Genomic DNA, 16,797 nt, shown 5'->3' with positions numbered 1-16,797 from the left:
AAGAGCTTCCATCTTCTCCAAACTTCCACTCATTTTTCATGGCAAATTCAGTCTGAAGGGTAAGTATCTAGAGACAAGTGCTTCAATTTCAGCATCTAGACCTAACTAGAACCACTTCAAAAATGTCAAAAACGCCACAAGGAAGGCAGGTCTCCCGGTAACTCAGACAGTTAATCATGCAGCACGGCCATATGAGATTCCCAAAATGAGCACGTCAAAAAGCTTATCCGAATGACTCAGCAAAGCTTCCAAGTAACACTGTGAAAGAGCATAATCTGAAGTGAAACATCACTGCACTGCAAATGCTGTCATGCTTCTGACAGCCACTGAGCTCGATCCAAGCTCTGCAACCTTTGCTTTTGTACTTCCTAGTGGAGCACTCTCATTTATCACCTACTTGACCGCAGCAGCTCATAACAGGCTAGGTCAAACCTCACTGGCTCTCATATGCTGATTTTTAAGGGTCTTTGGACCAGATCTGATGCACAAGTCAAGTATTTGCATAACTACAGACTCCATTTTCCCCAGAATAATTCCATGATGGATTTTTATGATCCATCAAGAGAGATGGAGAGATGAGACCACTGCACAAGCCATGACGTGGTATCAAAGCAGATTTCCTTTCTTTGCCACTTCTTTTATCTAGGTTTTCTTTTGTATAGCAAGTGTCTGAGGAAACAAACGCTGAGTCAATACTTCTAAGATGACATGAATATGTAACACAGTTAATGAAATTTGTAGTTAAGCTGAACTTTTGTTTCGCTGCATTTCTTTCTCTTTTTGGCAGCTCTAACTGCCTAAAATCCTAATTCAATTGCAGTCTGCAGCTGTTTTGCTTGGCTAAACTTTTCTTGCCACTTAATAAGATACTTTTTTATTTAACTTTCAGTTCTGCCTAGGAGCCCCAGCGGGTCTTTTAAAACAGAAGATTATTATTAGAAATTAATTAAGTATTCTTTCCAATTCTGCCTCCTGAGAGCAACTAGGCATTGCTGCTGATCTCCTCTGCATTAAGACATTACTGATTGTCATTCATAGGATGACAGTGTGCATGTCTCATCTGGAAGATACATAACTCCATAAATATGAAAGATTTGAAAGGCATTCAATATAAAATAGAATAAATCAGCACAAATAATAAACATATAATTGCAGTGTCAAATGTAGCACAGGGATGGGAAGAATATAACACTGGAATAGAAATAAATATGCATTCCAAAGACAAAAAAAATATCTTATTGCAATCACAGAACCCCGATTGATTACACTCGGTCCTTGCTTCAGCACATTGTAAACCCTGAGTAAACAATTCTAAGAACATCAAATGCAATTAAAGAAAAGGCTGTTGATGTGTTGGGGCTTTTTAAGTGACCAGGATCTACAAAGTGTTTCTTGGCACATGTTACAAGAAGCACAGACCAAGGCTCCCACCTCTGATGGTGGCCTCAAGCTGACACTACCTGGCTTTTTCTAAGTGAACCAAACCAACAAGCACCAGTACCCTGACGCAGGTTTTCATCTGAGCCTTTGCATATGCATATTAATGTATTACTCACAGAATGAGCACACTTCATGCTTGAGATGGCAGTTGGTCTGTTTAATTTTCACTAAACTCAGGGGTTTATGTATGACTAACTGCTGTCATTCTCTAACCACGAAGGGATGTGAAGAAAAGAATGCCACCAGAACAACCACCAATCACTCTCAATAATAATGTGGAATTCAACTTACTTTTTTGGTCTGTAGTCAGGGATGGACCTGTCCAGTGATATCCTGTCACTGAGTTGGGCATTGTAACCATATTCTTCATACTTAGTTTCTGATTCATGGCTATCATCTCTCAGGGTAGCAGCCATTCCTCCCTGGCCCAAGCCTCCTGGACCTTCAACTAATCCCATGGGTTTTGCCAGACCTGAATGAAAAAGACAAACAAACCCCAAATTATTAATATAAAGGAAATGGATCTAAGCTCTTCTGTGACAACAGAATGTTGTTAGATAAATGAAATCTGAACTCCCATGAAACTCAGCTCTAAAACCCTCATGGCTGTGTGGAAATTATCCTCACCTTTTCAAACCAGAGTCCATAGCAACACATCTTGTAGCACCAGTGAACAAACTATAAAGAATCAATTAGAAGATTTTAGGATTTCTCCTTTTTCCTGTATAAATCCCTGGAAACAGGAATCTTGATTCCATACATTCCAAAATGCCTAATTATTTGTAAGGTAATTAAGATAAATTTGCTTCATAAGAACTGGAGGCCAGGCCCTCTCCCACTACAGACAATTATAGCTCCATTCATTCACTGAATTTCTTCCACATGTAGAGCTGCCAGTTTAACTCCATACTAAATGTCAGTTCTGGAGTAAGTTTTGGAGCTGAGACATCTGCTCTGTGGCTCTAAGAGTACCTGCAGCTCCTGAAAGGTTCAGGTTTGGTTCCCATGCTGGGAATACAGCTGTGCAACAGGTCACCAGCTGCTGCTGGGCTGGAAACATGGGGGAAATCCAATTTCCCTGTGTGAGTCAACAGATGGGTCATTTGGACTCAGCTGCACAATTGCCCTGTCTGTTCCCACAAAGATACGCTAAAACTATTAGGGAGCTGACACCATCTCTCACTTGGGAATTACTCCAGATTTCCTGTGTCCTTCAGATCTCTGACAAATGAAATGTGTGTATTATACAAGATACTCAGCTCAATACAGATTACAGGATCAGAAAGTCTGGACACAGCTGAGCTAAATCGATTAGCCCCACTTGGTTAGTGCTGAGACATTAGCCAGTCAGTGATGCACTTATAGGTTTCATCAGTGGTATATTACCGGTAAACTCAGAAATACATGTAAAACAAAACTAAACTGACATTAAAAATGCCCACATGATCACATCACCAAGAACCTCTTCCACAGCAACAGGCATTTAACTTGGTGCTGAATTCTCATAAATAAGCTCCTCAAATATCCTGTGTTTAATGTCAAAGCTTTCCTTTCCAAAAGGCTCGCTATCAACAAGTCATTATAAGCGAAAAAGAGATTTATAACAGCCTTGGGAATACCATACAGACATGTGCAAATATCCTCCAAATCATCCCCAGTGCAGAGAGCAAAACAATTAGTGTTTGACCTACTCAACATTTTGCTAATTAGGATTCTTTCAGGAGGAAGATGTCATTATTTCAACGAAACAATTAAAGAGATAGACAAAAAACTGTCAACGTTTGCTCGCAGCAAACATGTAAGGCAGTACGAAGGTGGGACTGGCTTCTCCGAGTCACAGTAAGGACAGTTCAGTCCCACATGAAGGAATGTGTCTTGCACCTCATTGCTAACATTGTCCCCTCACTTGTTACAGCTTCATCATCATCTCTGCCTAATCACAGGATAGAACAGACAGCTGTTCATTAGTGGTCTGAAAGAGTAAAATCAGCATTTTCCGCTGTAGTGCTTATGAGAAAACCCTTTGCTAAGGTTAAGGGCAACGCTACAAATGGTCTGAACCAAAAGAAGGAGTACCTGCAGCACCTGGGAATATTGATACTGTATTTCAGACATTGCCTAAAAAATACATACCTCACACTCCAATCAGTGATTCCAAGTCAGGACAGACCTTGTTTGTGTTTGTGTCTTTGATGTCTTCTTCATGCTCCTCCTCATCATGCACTGAAATGCTCAAGTGCCTCAGAGTGAATCGCGAGTTTTAGCAGGAAGGGGGAGGGCAGAAGAAATAAAAAAGAAAAAACCCTACAGAAAAACATTCTTGGCGTGGCCAAGCTTTTGAAAAATTCAGAGAGCTCCAAGCATTCAAGCATAGCAAGCTGTTGTAAAGAAGGGAAGAGAGGCTCATGCAGCCATGTCCTCATTACAGGTGTCTGTGGGAGGTGAACTCTAGGTCTCACTAGCAAGGGAGATTGAACAGAGGCATGTGGCCCCCAGGCCACACACCCATGAAGGGAAAGCAGGAAGACAAAGTTTCAAAACAGCATCTCCTTTCAAGGCTATTGTATTACCGGGACACAGAGAGAAAAGACCAAAGCACTGAGCTACTGGGATTGACGCTGATGCTTAATCAATAATGAATTTCTTCAAAGCACTAAGTGAAACAAAACACTAGGAAGAAGGAAAGGTGTGCTCAAGGCAAGGGAACGTGGTATCAGTAAGCAGCTCTCTTCTTCAGGCAGTCACACTGCCAACCTAGGATCTTCAGTCTTTGATGGCTTATCCCCCAACATTCAGTAATGCAAAACAGAGCCCTCCAGCTGCTTAATGACTACTCTTCCTCCTGGACCAGCTGTGTTTTCTTCCTCTCCCAAACACGTTTTCTTTCAGTAAGGTATGCAACTATCCCCCAAGACAAGTAGGAAAGTGCTCATGTCCTGTCTCGAGCTCACTAAGCACAGAACTTCAATACACATTACGTATTTCTGGAAATATTTTAGGAAGCTTCATTTTGAAGGAAATCGTAACATTTGTCCCTTTTTTCCCAACTGAGGACAAGAGGCTCTTTGGCACTTTGATGAGCTTTAGTAGTTAATGTTACTTCATTTAGAAGAATTAGAACAGAAGGGCCTGACAGTGTTGCCATCCCTGGCCTGACAATGACTCCTTGCTCAAGTAATGAAAGAAATTACATGTCTGAGAATGTAAATCTCTCCCCACCCAAAAAGAGAACCATGGCAGCCTAAGATCCCTGCATGATACAGTCTTAGACACTAATAGCAAGCAGTGAAGTGGCATGCCTCTGCCTTACTTGCCCGGTATACGGCATCTTAGAGGGGGGTTCAGTTTCACAGGGAAGTCAGCAGTTCCCTCAAAAGAAAAAGCACAAACAGGCCTTACTAAAAGGGAGTCAAATTAGGCACTTCAGAATGCAGAAAACTAGACACTTCATAAAGCCTGTGTCCTTGAAAGACTGCAGTGTGGAAACTCATTTGCTGATCATTTGGAATCATCTGGGCTGGGTTCTGATGTTACATCAAAGCAAATCGAAGACAACTTCATTAAAGTTAACTGACCTGCTTTGATGAAAGGGTCTCCAAGATGTGCTGTGCTCATTTGACTTTAAGCAACAACTGAAGTCCAGGAGTTGAAAACTTTATTCTTGATATTATATGCTCTTGCAGTTGATGGAACAAAACACTTGCATATTTATGACACAAGTCACAGGGGAATGAAACTTTCAACCCACAGGAAGCATCAAGCACTTTGCTATTTTTCTTACAGAGAATACAGTATTTTTCTTACAGACTATAATTCTCTCTATAATTCTTACAGAATTAGGTAGGCAGCCTTCTAAACCATGCATAATAATTATTTCATATACATTTTTTCCTAATCTGATATTCTAGCTCTCCATGCTGCTAATCTGACCTTGTTTCAGGAAAGAGTCATCATGTGTCTAACCCTCAGAAGATATTGCTGCGAAGTTTTCTCCACATTCATTACCCAAATTTTAGCCTAGTCAGACTGACAGTTACAGCAATGCAGTAACACTGACCAATCTAGAAGAGCAATTAAATAAATTGTATCACATTGCTCCATTCCTCCAGAAAAGCACTAAAATGTCTCTAGGATTTTTTAGGAGTGAGAAATATATTTTATATGTGTATGTGTGCTAAATGCAGCAATTACAGGCAATGTTCTTCAATGCATGCTTGGTTAGCTAGACACAATATAACTACGTCTCATAATTATGTTACCCTCTCTTGGATAACATTTCCATAGCATTTGTCATCTCAAAGGATTACCTGTTGCTGCAGCAAATGTTTCTTCATCAAAGGACTTTGCTCTGTGATGACCCAAGTCAAAGTTACAACTTGGTAACCCCCAAATCCACAGTAATCTGCACTGGTTAGACTTTCGTGAAGCAAAGAGAAAAGGGGTGCCAGTTCAGCAGCATCTTCTCATGAAAAGGTTGGTCTTCAGAGATAGGATCAGAAGGCAGGCAATGGGCTACAGTGTCCCCTCAGGTCTGGCTGAAGCAGAAGCTGCTGGTGAACAAGATGCACCTTCTAGCACATCCTCCAGACCCTCATCTGAGAGATGCCCAGCAATCTGGGGACCAGAATCATTTCATCAGGGGCCTTCCAGCATGCTGGACATAGGAACAACACCTGGGAGGACATGCAGGAGCAGAACACTCTACAGCAGTTCTACAGCAGGATGCACAGAATGGTTGCCAAAGACAGAATTAGCAAAGAGCAAGTTGCTTGTGCTCTAGGGCTTGGGTGTTTTCTGCTCAGCAAAAACCAGCCAGCCTTCAAGGACAGCTCATTTGCATGGGTCTCACCTACTGGAACAACAGGGAAGTGGATGCATTTCTGGAAATACTGCTGCTTGGCCGAAAGACAATTGCTATTGATTGTATATGCTGGGTGTTTAGGTCCTACGGTGATGGGGAGCACTATAAAACCTACAAAAGACAAATGGAGAAGAGCTTCTAGTTCAACACCCATCATATACCAGGGGTTTAACCAAGGCGGATCAGATGAGAGCACTTTTCTGCTTTCTCCTTCCTCTAAACCTTACTGCAGGCTTCCAGATCCTCCTCTTATCGCTGATATAGCTCTACCTAGCACCCATTTCACCATTTTCCATGTGAAGCCATTGTAGGCAGGGTACAGCGGCATTGCTGACAGTGCAACCCTGTGGCTCATGTCAAAGCGAAGGATTGAAATCATGCTGCCAGCTCTGAAATGGTGATGGGCAGAGAGGGACCAGTGGCTATGCCCAGCAAGCTGCTATTTTTACAGCTGTCTTTTCTATCAATTTTTAGACTAAAAAGATCTACAGCCCATAAGCTGGGATTGGTCATACCCAGTTCACCGCTGCAGATGACAAGGGGGTCACAAATAATTATTGTCTGTCATTCATTTCAAATTTACTGCTCTCACTGCAGAGATTTCTGTGGAAGACAGAAATTGCTGGGAGAATGGAGAGCAGAATGAACTGGCCTTAGTTTCTTAACCAGATTAATTACTCTGCAGGATGCATAATTTTCTAGGAAGAAAAAAGATCTCCTATTTTTCACCATAAACCCTGTCACAATGGGAAAATTGCTGAACAGATTTATGTGAGAAACGATGGCAAAAGCAAGATCAACTACATCTGCGATGATTTTACTGTCCTTTTTCCTTTTCATTTGCAGCCCAATTACAGGCAGATGTAAGTCAGGTTCAGCCGAGGTTCTCAGATGCAGTTAACCTTCTGACAACTCTAAATAAAAATAAGCAATTGAAAATAATTATACAGCCACGTTCACAACAGCACAGGTCTGTTCTTAGCCTTTTTGTGACCCTCCTGCCGTGCCTGGCAAGATCACTTCCCCTTCAGCAGCTGCAGCTCTGCTCCCACACCTCATCCCTCGTTCATCAGCAGGGATGCTGGGCACCATCACAGTGCCAGTTCCATCCCGAGGGCCACGAGGTGCCATCAGCGCTGACAGAGCTGCTGCAAACCCTCTGCAATGGCCCCACTGACCTGTCAAAGGCTTAGGTTGAGAAAGTCTCCAAAGCCAAACTTCTGAGCTTTATCTACACTTAAACTATTTGCACTCCTGAATAACACCACAGAAGGGTTCCGATTCCTAGCACCTTAAAAGGAGGAAATAAAACATTACCTTCTAAAAAACCCTGGCACAGTCACCCAGCAGTTTTACTTGTGACTCCTGAAATGCTTCTTTTAAACAAGAGACATAAAACTCACCAGCAAAACACTCATTTCCTTCCTTTTCCAGTTCTGATTTCTCAGCTGAAAACATCTCTTGCATACCTTGTAAGGCAATAAAAATCTTCAGATCCTAGTTTAACCAAGGGGAAAAAAATTCAGGGATAACAGCAGCTCTACACAGACTGATACAGGTGCCTTTTAGCATTTCCAGTTACATCTTCTGAAAGAAAATAAAAAGGTTCATAGACTCCAGGGTATGTAACAGAGCTAAAACAAGTCTCGGCTTTTGATTTTTTTCTTTAAGCTGCTTCTATATAAAATCACAGAATGGTTTGGATTGGAAGGGACCTTAAAGATCATCTATTTCCAACCCCCTGCCACAGGCAGGGACTTAGAAAATGGTTGTGTTTGGTTTTTTTTCCCCTGTCTACGTGTTTAATGAACATTCAATCTCCACTCTATTTTTGACAACACAGAACAAAGGACAGTGCTTAAACCACCTTCTCTGAAATCTAGTTTGGTTATAGATAAAACCCTTTGGAAACAGGTATTCAGTTTGTTGCACCTAATGAATCAGTCCTAATGCTTCCATCTTGCATTACTGCATTGTGCTAATTCTGTAACTTGTTCTTTTGCAACTAGAAGCTTCAAGTGAAGGCACAGCCTCTCCGACTGGCATCTCTGTAGGCATGGAGTTAAAAACTGGTCTTCATCCTTCAGGAGCTAACAGTACATGTTAGAGCGAAGCGGATGCACAAGAAAAGCAGCTGGTTGGAGGAGGAGGAAAGAGCAGTATGAGCGAGCTGTTCAACACTATCAAAAGGTCTCAGCTCACCAGTTGCCTTACTGTTTATAGCTCCCTTTTAGTGATCCCTAAAAATAACTAAGAGGAACAAGTTTTCCAAGCTAACATGTTTACTTCAGAGAAAGGCTCAGTCACATAAAGGTTGCCTTGCTTCTCATACGCACCCAGGGACGCTCTGACGGGCTGCTCAGTGCAGTACGGTGCCCAGTCTGTGCGTCAGAGGAGGCATCAGGGGGAGGCCCAGCAAGCCCCTGTGGGGCACTGTAACTGCAGCAGAGAGAAAAGATGCCAGGACCTTTGCTGCACCCCAGCAGGCAGATGGTTTCACAAAGAAGGGACACACAGAGGCTAAAAAATGGCAGCAGTAACTACTTTTACAAAATGCTTTCACATCTCCACATAAAAACCACCCAGGTTACTTACTACGTTCCAAAAGAAGCAGATTTGGGGCTTGAGGTTCAGTACTAGAAAAAGATGGCCTTCTTAGCAATAAACAAAATCCTTCTACCTTGGACACTTTAGCTGTTGAGATGCTCCAGGACAATGCTGCAACAGTCACTGAATTACTGCAGTGCCTCCTGAACACCACTGAGCTTGGCTCCCAACCTTGAAGTTGGAAGGAATCATTCCCCACACTTGTGGGCAGAAATGATCTGCTGAATGGTTAAGGAACTCCCCAGGACTGCACAAGGTATGGTGCTGGACTCAGAAATCAAAACCAGCGACGGCCTCAGTTCTTGTCCTGTTGTGGTTGATGTGTGAACGATAAAGTAGCCCCCCTCAGTTTCTAACACAAAAGCTGAAACATCTTTTGTTCAGTGACTCCCTGTGCTGCCAGCAGGAGCCCATGTAGCATCACACAGCATCACATGTAGAACAGAATTTCTCTCTTCTCCATCCTATGATCCTACCCTGAATCTGCGAAAACGCTGAGCAAGTTTCACAGCTTGTACTTCCTTTCCCCCCCCCTCCCATGCTGTAGCCTTCACTTTTGCCAAAGGATCCCATGCAAAGATCTACCAAACCAGGTATCTGCCTTTCCTTGACTCCCATAAATATTGCACAAGCTATGGTTAGGGAAGACATGACCACAGCTGGAGTGGCTCTCTGAGATCACTGCCTTGGATACTGTAAGACAAATGTTTTGTCCTATAGGCACAGATTTGCTGAATGCATTAGCAGCTCAGTGCACTAAAACTGAACCTGGAAAAGTAAAAGCATTTTATAGTTGTAAGTGCCAGGATCAACGATATCCAGAAAAATAAACTTATTGGAAACTACTTCACTATTTGACACTATTTCAGTTAACTCTGCAAACAGCAGTATCCAGCGCAAGGAGTCAGTAGTGTCTGGCTCATGATCCAATCTAAATGTTAAACAGAGCCTAGCCCTTGATTTCTGCATATCCCAGCTCTCCACATCCCAAATTGGTCTCTCCCACCACAACCCTGCAGTAAGCCTACATAATGTATAAGACTTGCTGCCCAGAGAACAGCTCTGAATTTTGCCTGTATCACAGGCGCTCACTTTCTGAACTAGAAGGAATGCCGTGTGTGGATGAGATTTAGTTATAAATACAGAAACATTCACCAAATCGCACTCTACAGGGACACAGCCTCCAACTCTCTGCAAAGAGGAAAGCAACAAACAAAACCCCATCCAATCTAAACGACTCCAGCACTTCAATTTATCTAAAATCCAAAATGCAGTCCTATTTTTTATAGTTGTAATCAAGTTTGCTGCATCCTTGCTTAAAGATTTATGTTCCCTAGAATTCAGTATCAGCCCCGAGTATCTCTGAAGATGTACCAGGGAGAAGACAAACAGTACCCTGAGGCTGATGGTTTGAAGAAGTTAAAAAGTACAATAACTTGTAAAGCTGAAGGTCTTAATGTTCAAGCTTTTGACTCTAGAAACTAGGAGGTGCAGTGGTTTTGTACCTTGACCTCATCTCTAGACCATTCTACCTATTCAAGTGGAAGCCTGTGACAGTATTTCTCAACCTTCACCCAGAGATGACTGACAGTCCCCTAAGACACCTACCTGTGAGCAGACACTGGAATGGTGGTGAAGGAATGCAGTGATTTGGCAGCTCTGCCTGTAGGAGGGCTGTCCCTTTGCTGCCCACAGAAGCTAGACAGGCAATTAGTACAAATTACCTGGAAAGAGGACTAATAGCCAACCCCTTATGTGGTTTGCCCTATGTTTCTTCCTCCTCTTTAAAATATGGACATTTCCTGCTTGCAGAGAGCACTCTGAGGCACAGCCTATGAATATCTGTCAAGTGCCTGAAGTGAGCTAGATGGAAAGAGTCAGGAAAATGCTCTGGGCTGTTACCAGCATCTGGGCTGGAAGCTGACCCTTATTTCATCCTACACACTCTGCCCCTACCATATTGATGTATTAATCCTTAAACCCTTTCTGTTAAGCCCTACCAGGACAGGATTTGGCCAGACCTGTTTTTTCCTTGGCGTTTTCATAGTATGTAGTCTAGATTCAGGACACCATTGTAGCAGATGCTACGCAAGCCCAGAAAGACAGCTGCTAGACCAAAGAGCTCGGTATTGATGCTGAAGACAAGAAACTGATGCAGAAAGATAATGAGGGAAGAAGACAACAAGACAACATGGCTCAGTGGGAGAGACAGAGGTTGCAGCGCAACAGTGGCCTGTGGATTTCATCCTTGTCATAACAGCAAGAAAACAAGTTACTTCATAGCCCACTGGAGGATCATCTTTTCTACTCCACTGAACAGATTTTATCCCAGTGTGCCCCCCATACACAGATGGCTTCTCGGGAATGAAGAGGATTCCTAAGGAAAGGTAACCTAGGGCCAGGATTTATAGTCCTCTCCAAAATAATGTGATCAATGTTTTCCTTCTGTAGAAAAGCTTGTGACAAAAGCTCCCTACTCATTTAGATTATTTTGAGATGATGAAAGATGGCAGTTCTGATATATGTAAGGCAAATTTCCCACTGAGAAGGTTCAGCTCAACTTCTTTTACGTCTACAGAGGGAAGATGACCATGGAGATCTCTGCTAAAGCTGCTCCATGCCAAATGCAAGATTCCTGATGTATGACTTAAAAACTTTGAGGAAGAGGAAAGGACTGTGTGAGGAAATACAAAGAAAACCGTGTAATGGAGGGCCAGATGCAGGAGACAGGTGCAGCAGGAAAAACTGTTAGCTCATCTTGGCACATTGCGGAGGAGGACCAAGTCCATCAGTGCATACAACAGGCCTGCTGGGGGAAAAAAGGAACGCATGCCCTTGCAAAGCCACCTTCTCTCCCTGACCCGCTGCTCAAATGTGCAGAGCACAGACCACTGCCGGCTGCACCAGCCCCTTTACAGGCCCCATTCCTTGTTCATTGGCTTAGCAGAAACAGAAGCATTGTGTAGGCTACTCCCTCTCCAGGCACAAAATTCGTTAGTGCTTTTTAATTGGAAGAAATACTGCATTTTTATGTACAGATATCTAATATCAAAAGTAATTGCTTTTATAGAATACTCATTTGGAACTGGTTTCCCCTTGAGATGAGGAAATATATTCTAATTACAACAGATAATTCAAGAGGAGCTGAACAGATTGACGACTGGAAGGGCCAAGAAATAGGAGCTACACAGACCACTGGAGATGAAGATAAAAGATCCTTTGTGAGGCAGGACACTGAGCCCAAGCCTACAAATAGTAAGAGAGATGCCAGAGTTTTGTCAGAGGCTTGATACAAACAAAGATCAAGGAGCCCCGCTCTTTAGGGAGAAGCAAGGGACATCTATGTGATGTATTTTTAAACTTAAAATTTTGAGTGACAAAAACAAAAGCCTACCCCATACGCATAATTGTAAATGATACATATGTGATTCTGATTTTATTTTTCATTTTAATGATCAAAAATATCATTTGCAGAGGAAGATCAGTTTTATTTTCTTTAAATAAATAACAGATGTCAAGATTCTTCTAGAAGTTTCAAAATCCCAGATGACTTGTGGTTTGTGCTGGTGAAACACATAAAACGGGTTTTTCTTTTGAGGGCACTGGAGGAAAGCCAGAAAACTCCTCAGGTGATGGCATAAATCTGGAGTTGGGAGAGGGGAAGCTGAAATGTTGGTGTTGCAGCCCGCTGATATTAAAAGGAGACAAAATCCAAGTGTCATCAGTTTGATATCTGGCCCCTGGCAGTTGCCGGTACCCGAGGCTTCAGAGGAAATGAAACACAGATCATAAAGCCCTTGGCCAATTAAACTCTGCACAGTCCCTAGAAGCAAAGTTCCCTTCTGAACCCCACAGGCAGATAACTAAAGCCCCAAAGCTTACTATTAGATTACGCTCATTATGTTAACTCAGATAGGTGGAAACAGGGCTTAAAACCACCCAGCGCCCTTTAAAAGCCCAGCCAGTATTGGATTCAGCAGCCTCCTGCAGCAATGAATTTGCTGGTACTGTCACAGTGTCACTGACTCACATGAAATGGATCACCTGTATCAATATATTAGATTTTCTTTAATTTTTCTGGGGAAACAGAGTGATCATTAAAACAACAACAGAGCCATTCTAGTGATAGGGAAAGGAGCTTTTTGAAAAGCTCCAAGGTGCAAGAACTAAAACTGTTTAATTTGATTCAGGAACAGGCTGCTTCAAACCAAGCTAAAGGGTTTTCATAAATGAGGAAAGGATCTTTTGGAAAACAAGGTGTTTGCTTGTGTGGATCAAAGGTAGGGAAGGGAAACAGTGAACCGCTGCAGGAAGAGAATTCTGACCCAAGGGCTGAAGGACACAGCCCAAAGCTGGAAAGATGCGACTGGATGCAACGACATTCCCATGCACCACCAGAGCTGACTACACTTCTCCAATCATTACAACAGAAACCTTTGGTTTATGCTGCAGTTCTGGATGAAAAATCCCTACTGGCCTGTTCTCAGACCAGCTCAACTGCAGCAGTAAACTCCACGGGACAGGATTAGGTTCCATATAGAAAAATCAACTTTAAACACAAGGAATCTAAAACCACCACACCTATCTAACTTCAGGCCCTATACAGGCTTGTACTACTCTAGACTCTATTCTGCTGATATTAAAGTCTAAACTAACTCAAGGCTGTATGGCACCCCACATTGCCAAGCCTGCCAAAGCACTTCCTTTCAGGCCAGGTTTCAGTCAGGCACCTTGGAACTGCTCTGTCTCAGAGGGATTGTGTCCAAGACTAATCAAGACCCTCCTCTCCCCATTCAAAGGTGTTCTGTAGCTCTTGACAAGGGGCAGACAAGCTCATCTCCTGCAGCATCATTTTGTAATCATGCTCCACGTTATTTGCAGATGTTCATACGCCTCCCTGCTCATTTACCTAAACAGCCTGCTATTAAACTAACATAATCACATAGACAGCTTTCCCAATAACAAAGCTGCACACAACACTTGCTTTTGGAATGACTGGAAAGCTCATGGCTGTTCAACCCATTTTACGCAGCGGAGGACAACAGTATTAAACTTAGATGTAGTAACTGCTGGAACTCGCAATCACATCATGCTTCAAAGCAGGATGTCAATTTTGGTTCACCAAGTCCACCTCTGGCAGTGCAACAACAATAAAGAGAACATAACTCCTACAGACCTGCTGACTATCGCCACTGTTCTCCCTTCCATGCTCCAAGAGTCCAGCGTCTCTGTTGGCCACAAGAGAATCAAATGATTTGAAGAAGTCCCTAGTTCTGCCAGAGCAGTGCTGTTTCTCTACCTACTGCTTCTCAATCTTATCACCAGGCGTTTCTCCTCAAGAACAGATGGCAGAAGAGATCAGCTGCCATTGAGGACATAAGATCTCAGGTACTTCTATCAGCTCATTTTAAGGGCCCACACCTGAAAAAACTTGGATATTGGTTTTGACAGGAGACAGAAAGTGACTCAATTCCTCTGTTCTTCTTTCAGTGTGATACTGTAGTCTTTTTAAAGCTGGCATACTTTTCTTTTGCATCATTACATGGCAACACTGATGGCTGGCTTCAAAATACACTAATTCCTGTCAGATTGTCTATTTTACATCTGTAGATACATGTTATTTTTCTTGAACTGTGTTTGTGTGCATCTTTTTCAGGCACATCTTTGACACCTCTCAGCGAGTTTGGCTTGGAAATTTGATTTGAGATAGATAGAACTTACATCTCTGCTTTTCCATTGCCTTCTTCCCTTGTCTTTATCTTCATATCTCATGTCAACATGCACTACAGCTATGCCTTGCCTGTCAATGCCAGGCTGCAGTGCCTCCTTCCACTAACCTCTTATTATATGTATGATTTAATTTTCTACCAGCAAGACAAGTCAGTTCAAAACCAAACAAAGAACACGCTTCAAACAGCAAAAACACAGACCAGAATCAAGCTCAGAATCAAAATGCTTATAAATCAACAATTTATGGCAGTTTTGAAGCTATAACAGATAAGGAAAGTTACTATGCTGAGTCCTCCTAATTGGTGAGATAAGTTGGCAGCCACATCTATAGCAGAATCTGTTAGAGGATGTGCCACAAATAAGGTCTGATTCTTGCTCACAGAGAAGTAGAAAGAGTACACATGGTGCTGAGAATCGTAGTTGGTTTTGAAGTTCCTTGCTATTGTTTAATGAAATGCTGAGCCTGGATTTGCTTTTGGCTCTTGAGAGGAAAGTGTTTGCTCTAGAAAAGAAAACCTATTCAGAAATGAAAGACACAATGTTGCATGGATAGCTTATAAAATACAATTAATCAGGGATTTATCAGGGAAAAATAAAAAGAATTAGGTATCATATTCTCCGGCGAAAGTAAATCAAAGGATGAGACAGTTTTGCAAAAGAAAGGAGAAACAAAGATAAACAGCAATTGTCAATAAATTTGAGAAAATAAAGATGTAATGTTAGGGAAAAAAATATTGGCACAATGTTTTATTTAAAAGCGGTAATAAAAACATTGCTTGCTTTGATTTCTGCCTGTTCTAGTTTATTGTTGATATAAAGATAAATTGACTCAGACTTCCAGGGGCGGGAAAGCTACGTTTCACTGTTACAGGCACTTTAAACCCCCGCGCTGCTATAATACCTGATTCATTATTAACAAGATTGGCTTCACTGCATGTTGGTATTTTTACGAATTGACTGTGACCTATGGGTACTTTAGGCCCTGACAAACTCACTGCAAGACACAGTGACATCGTTTGACAATGGCAGGGTGCATTTGGTAACAACACGCTACTTTGATCCACCTACACAGCCTCTTTAGAGCTATCACATACTGCACATCACATACAAAGATAATGGCCAAGTTTTTGATTGTGGATCAGACTTCTCCAATTTACCTTCCTAATACCACTGACTACCACAGTGCTTAGCTGGTTTCCACCAAGGCAATGTAAAAAGAAATTCAAGTTTTTCCAATTTTTTTTTCAAGCATTCCTTTACTTTATGCAAAAATTAAATAAAAGAATGAATCCTTCTGTCCCCTGCTGCGCCTCAGGTTCGTACTTACGACTACGTTATGAGATGCTAAATTATAGAGCAGAGAGAAATGAAGACAGTGACAGAAGGTGTCTTTATACAGGAGAAGAAGATCCTTCAGTGAAGAGACAGGTACATATCAGAATCTGAATTTCAGAAAACTGAGGTCTGACTTTACAGCTTGGACTCATCACTCCTCAAGGACATAAAGCAGACGTGCAATCCAGTCACACTTAAGCTACAGGTCAGGCTTACGTTTCCTATAATCAGATAGAGCTTTCCAGCACCAAATGGTCTCAGAGGAAGCCCACTGTGCCATGAGAGGTATGTGATGGGATGAGCAGCAGGACATGCTCCATGCTGCCTAGCAAAGAGCAGGATCATTTCTCTGCTCCTCACGTAATTTAATTATGCAGTTACTACTGAAAGGCAATGAGATAAGCTAGTAGGACCTAAGTCTGCCATTTTGGGGAGCTGAAAATAAAGGAAGCTCTCCTGTAGTACTGTGGTAGTGTCAGGGAAAACTCATGCTGCTATAGTTATTAATTGAAGTGAGCAGAAAAGCAGAGAAAAGATGCTTGTGTCAACATATTGGCAATTAACGGAGCAAACAGAGGAATCCAATGTGAAGATCTGATCTGGTTCCTTTAAAAGCCAAGAACTTTATTTTCATGTTTGTGTTTAAATGAGTAAAAATTCCATTTGTCACCAATATGATTTTTAGGCTGGTTTGCTGAGAAAGGAAGAGCTTGTGAGATCATGCTGCCTGCACTTGTCTATCAGTTTGCTTCCCTCTCTCATACCCTCCCCTCACCTCTGCTCGTTAGACTTTGAGGACTGTGTCTAATTTCAGCCAAGGTTTG

At 42.2% G+C, this 16,797-nt stretch overlaps 1 protein-coding gene across 4 annotated transcripts in view; it reads right to left on the bottom strand.

Annotated features, from left to right (window-relative positions):
• The window catches only part of GALNT9 (polypeptide N-acetylgalactosaminyltransferase 9), a 232,729-nt gene that overhangs the window by 113,258 nt on the left and 102,674 nt on the right, over window positions 1–16,797 (bottom strand). For all 4 annotated transcript variants that reach the window (XM_062631559.1, XM_062631560.1, XM_062631561.1 and 1 more), the window contains one exon: window positions 1,732–1,912. In XM_062631559.1, coding sequence (XP_062487543.1) covers window positions 1,732–1,912 — 181 coding nt within the window. The remainder of the gene's footprint in view (window positions 1–1,731; window positions 1,913–16,797) is intronic.

The sequence above is a fragment of the Pezoporus occidentalis genome, unplaced genomic scaffold (genome assembly GCF_034315485.1).
Source record: "Pezoporus occidentalis ecotype Australia unplaced genomic scaffold, CSIRO_AGI_Poc_V1 ctg37, whole genome shotgun sequence".
Taxonomy (NCBI): domain Eukaryota; kingdom Metazoa; phylum Chordata; class Aves; order Psittaciformes; family Psittacidae; genus Pezoporus; species Pezoporus occidentalis.
Note: the sequence above shows the minus strand (reverse complement) of the source record. Positions and strands in the feature narration are given on the sequence as shown.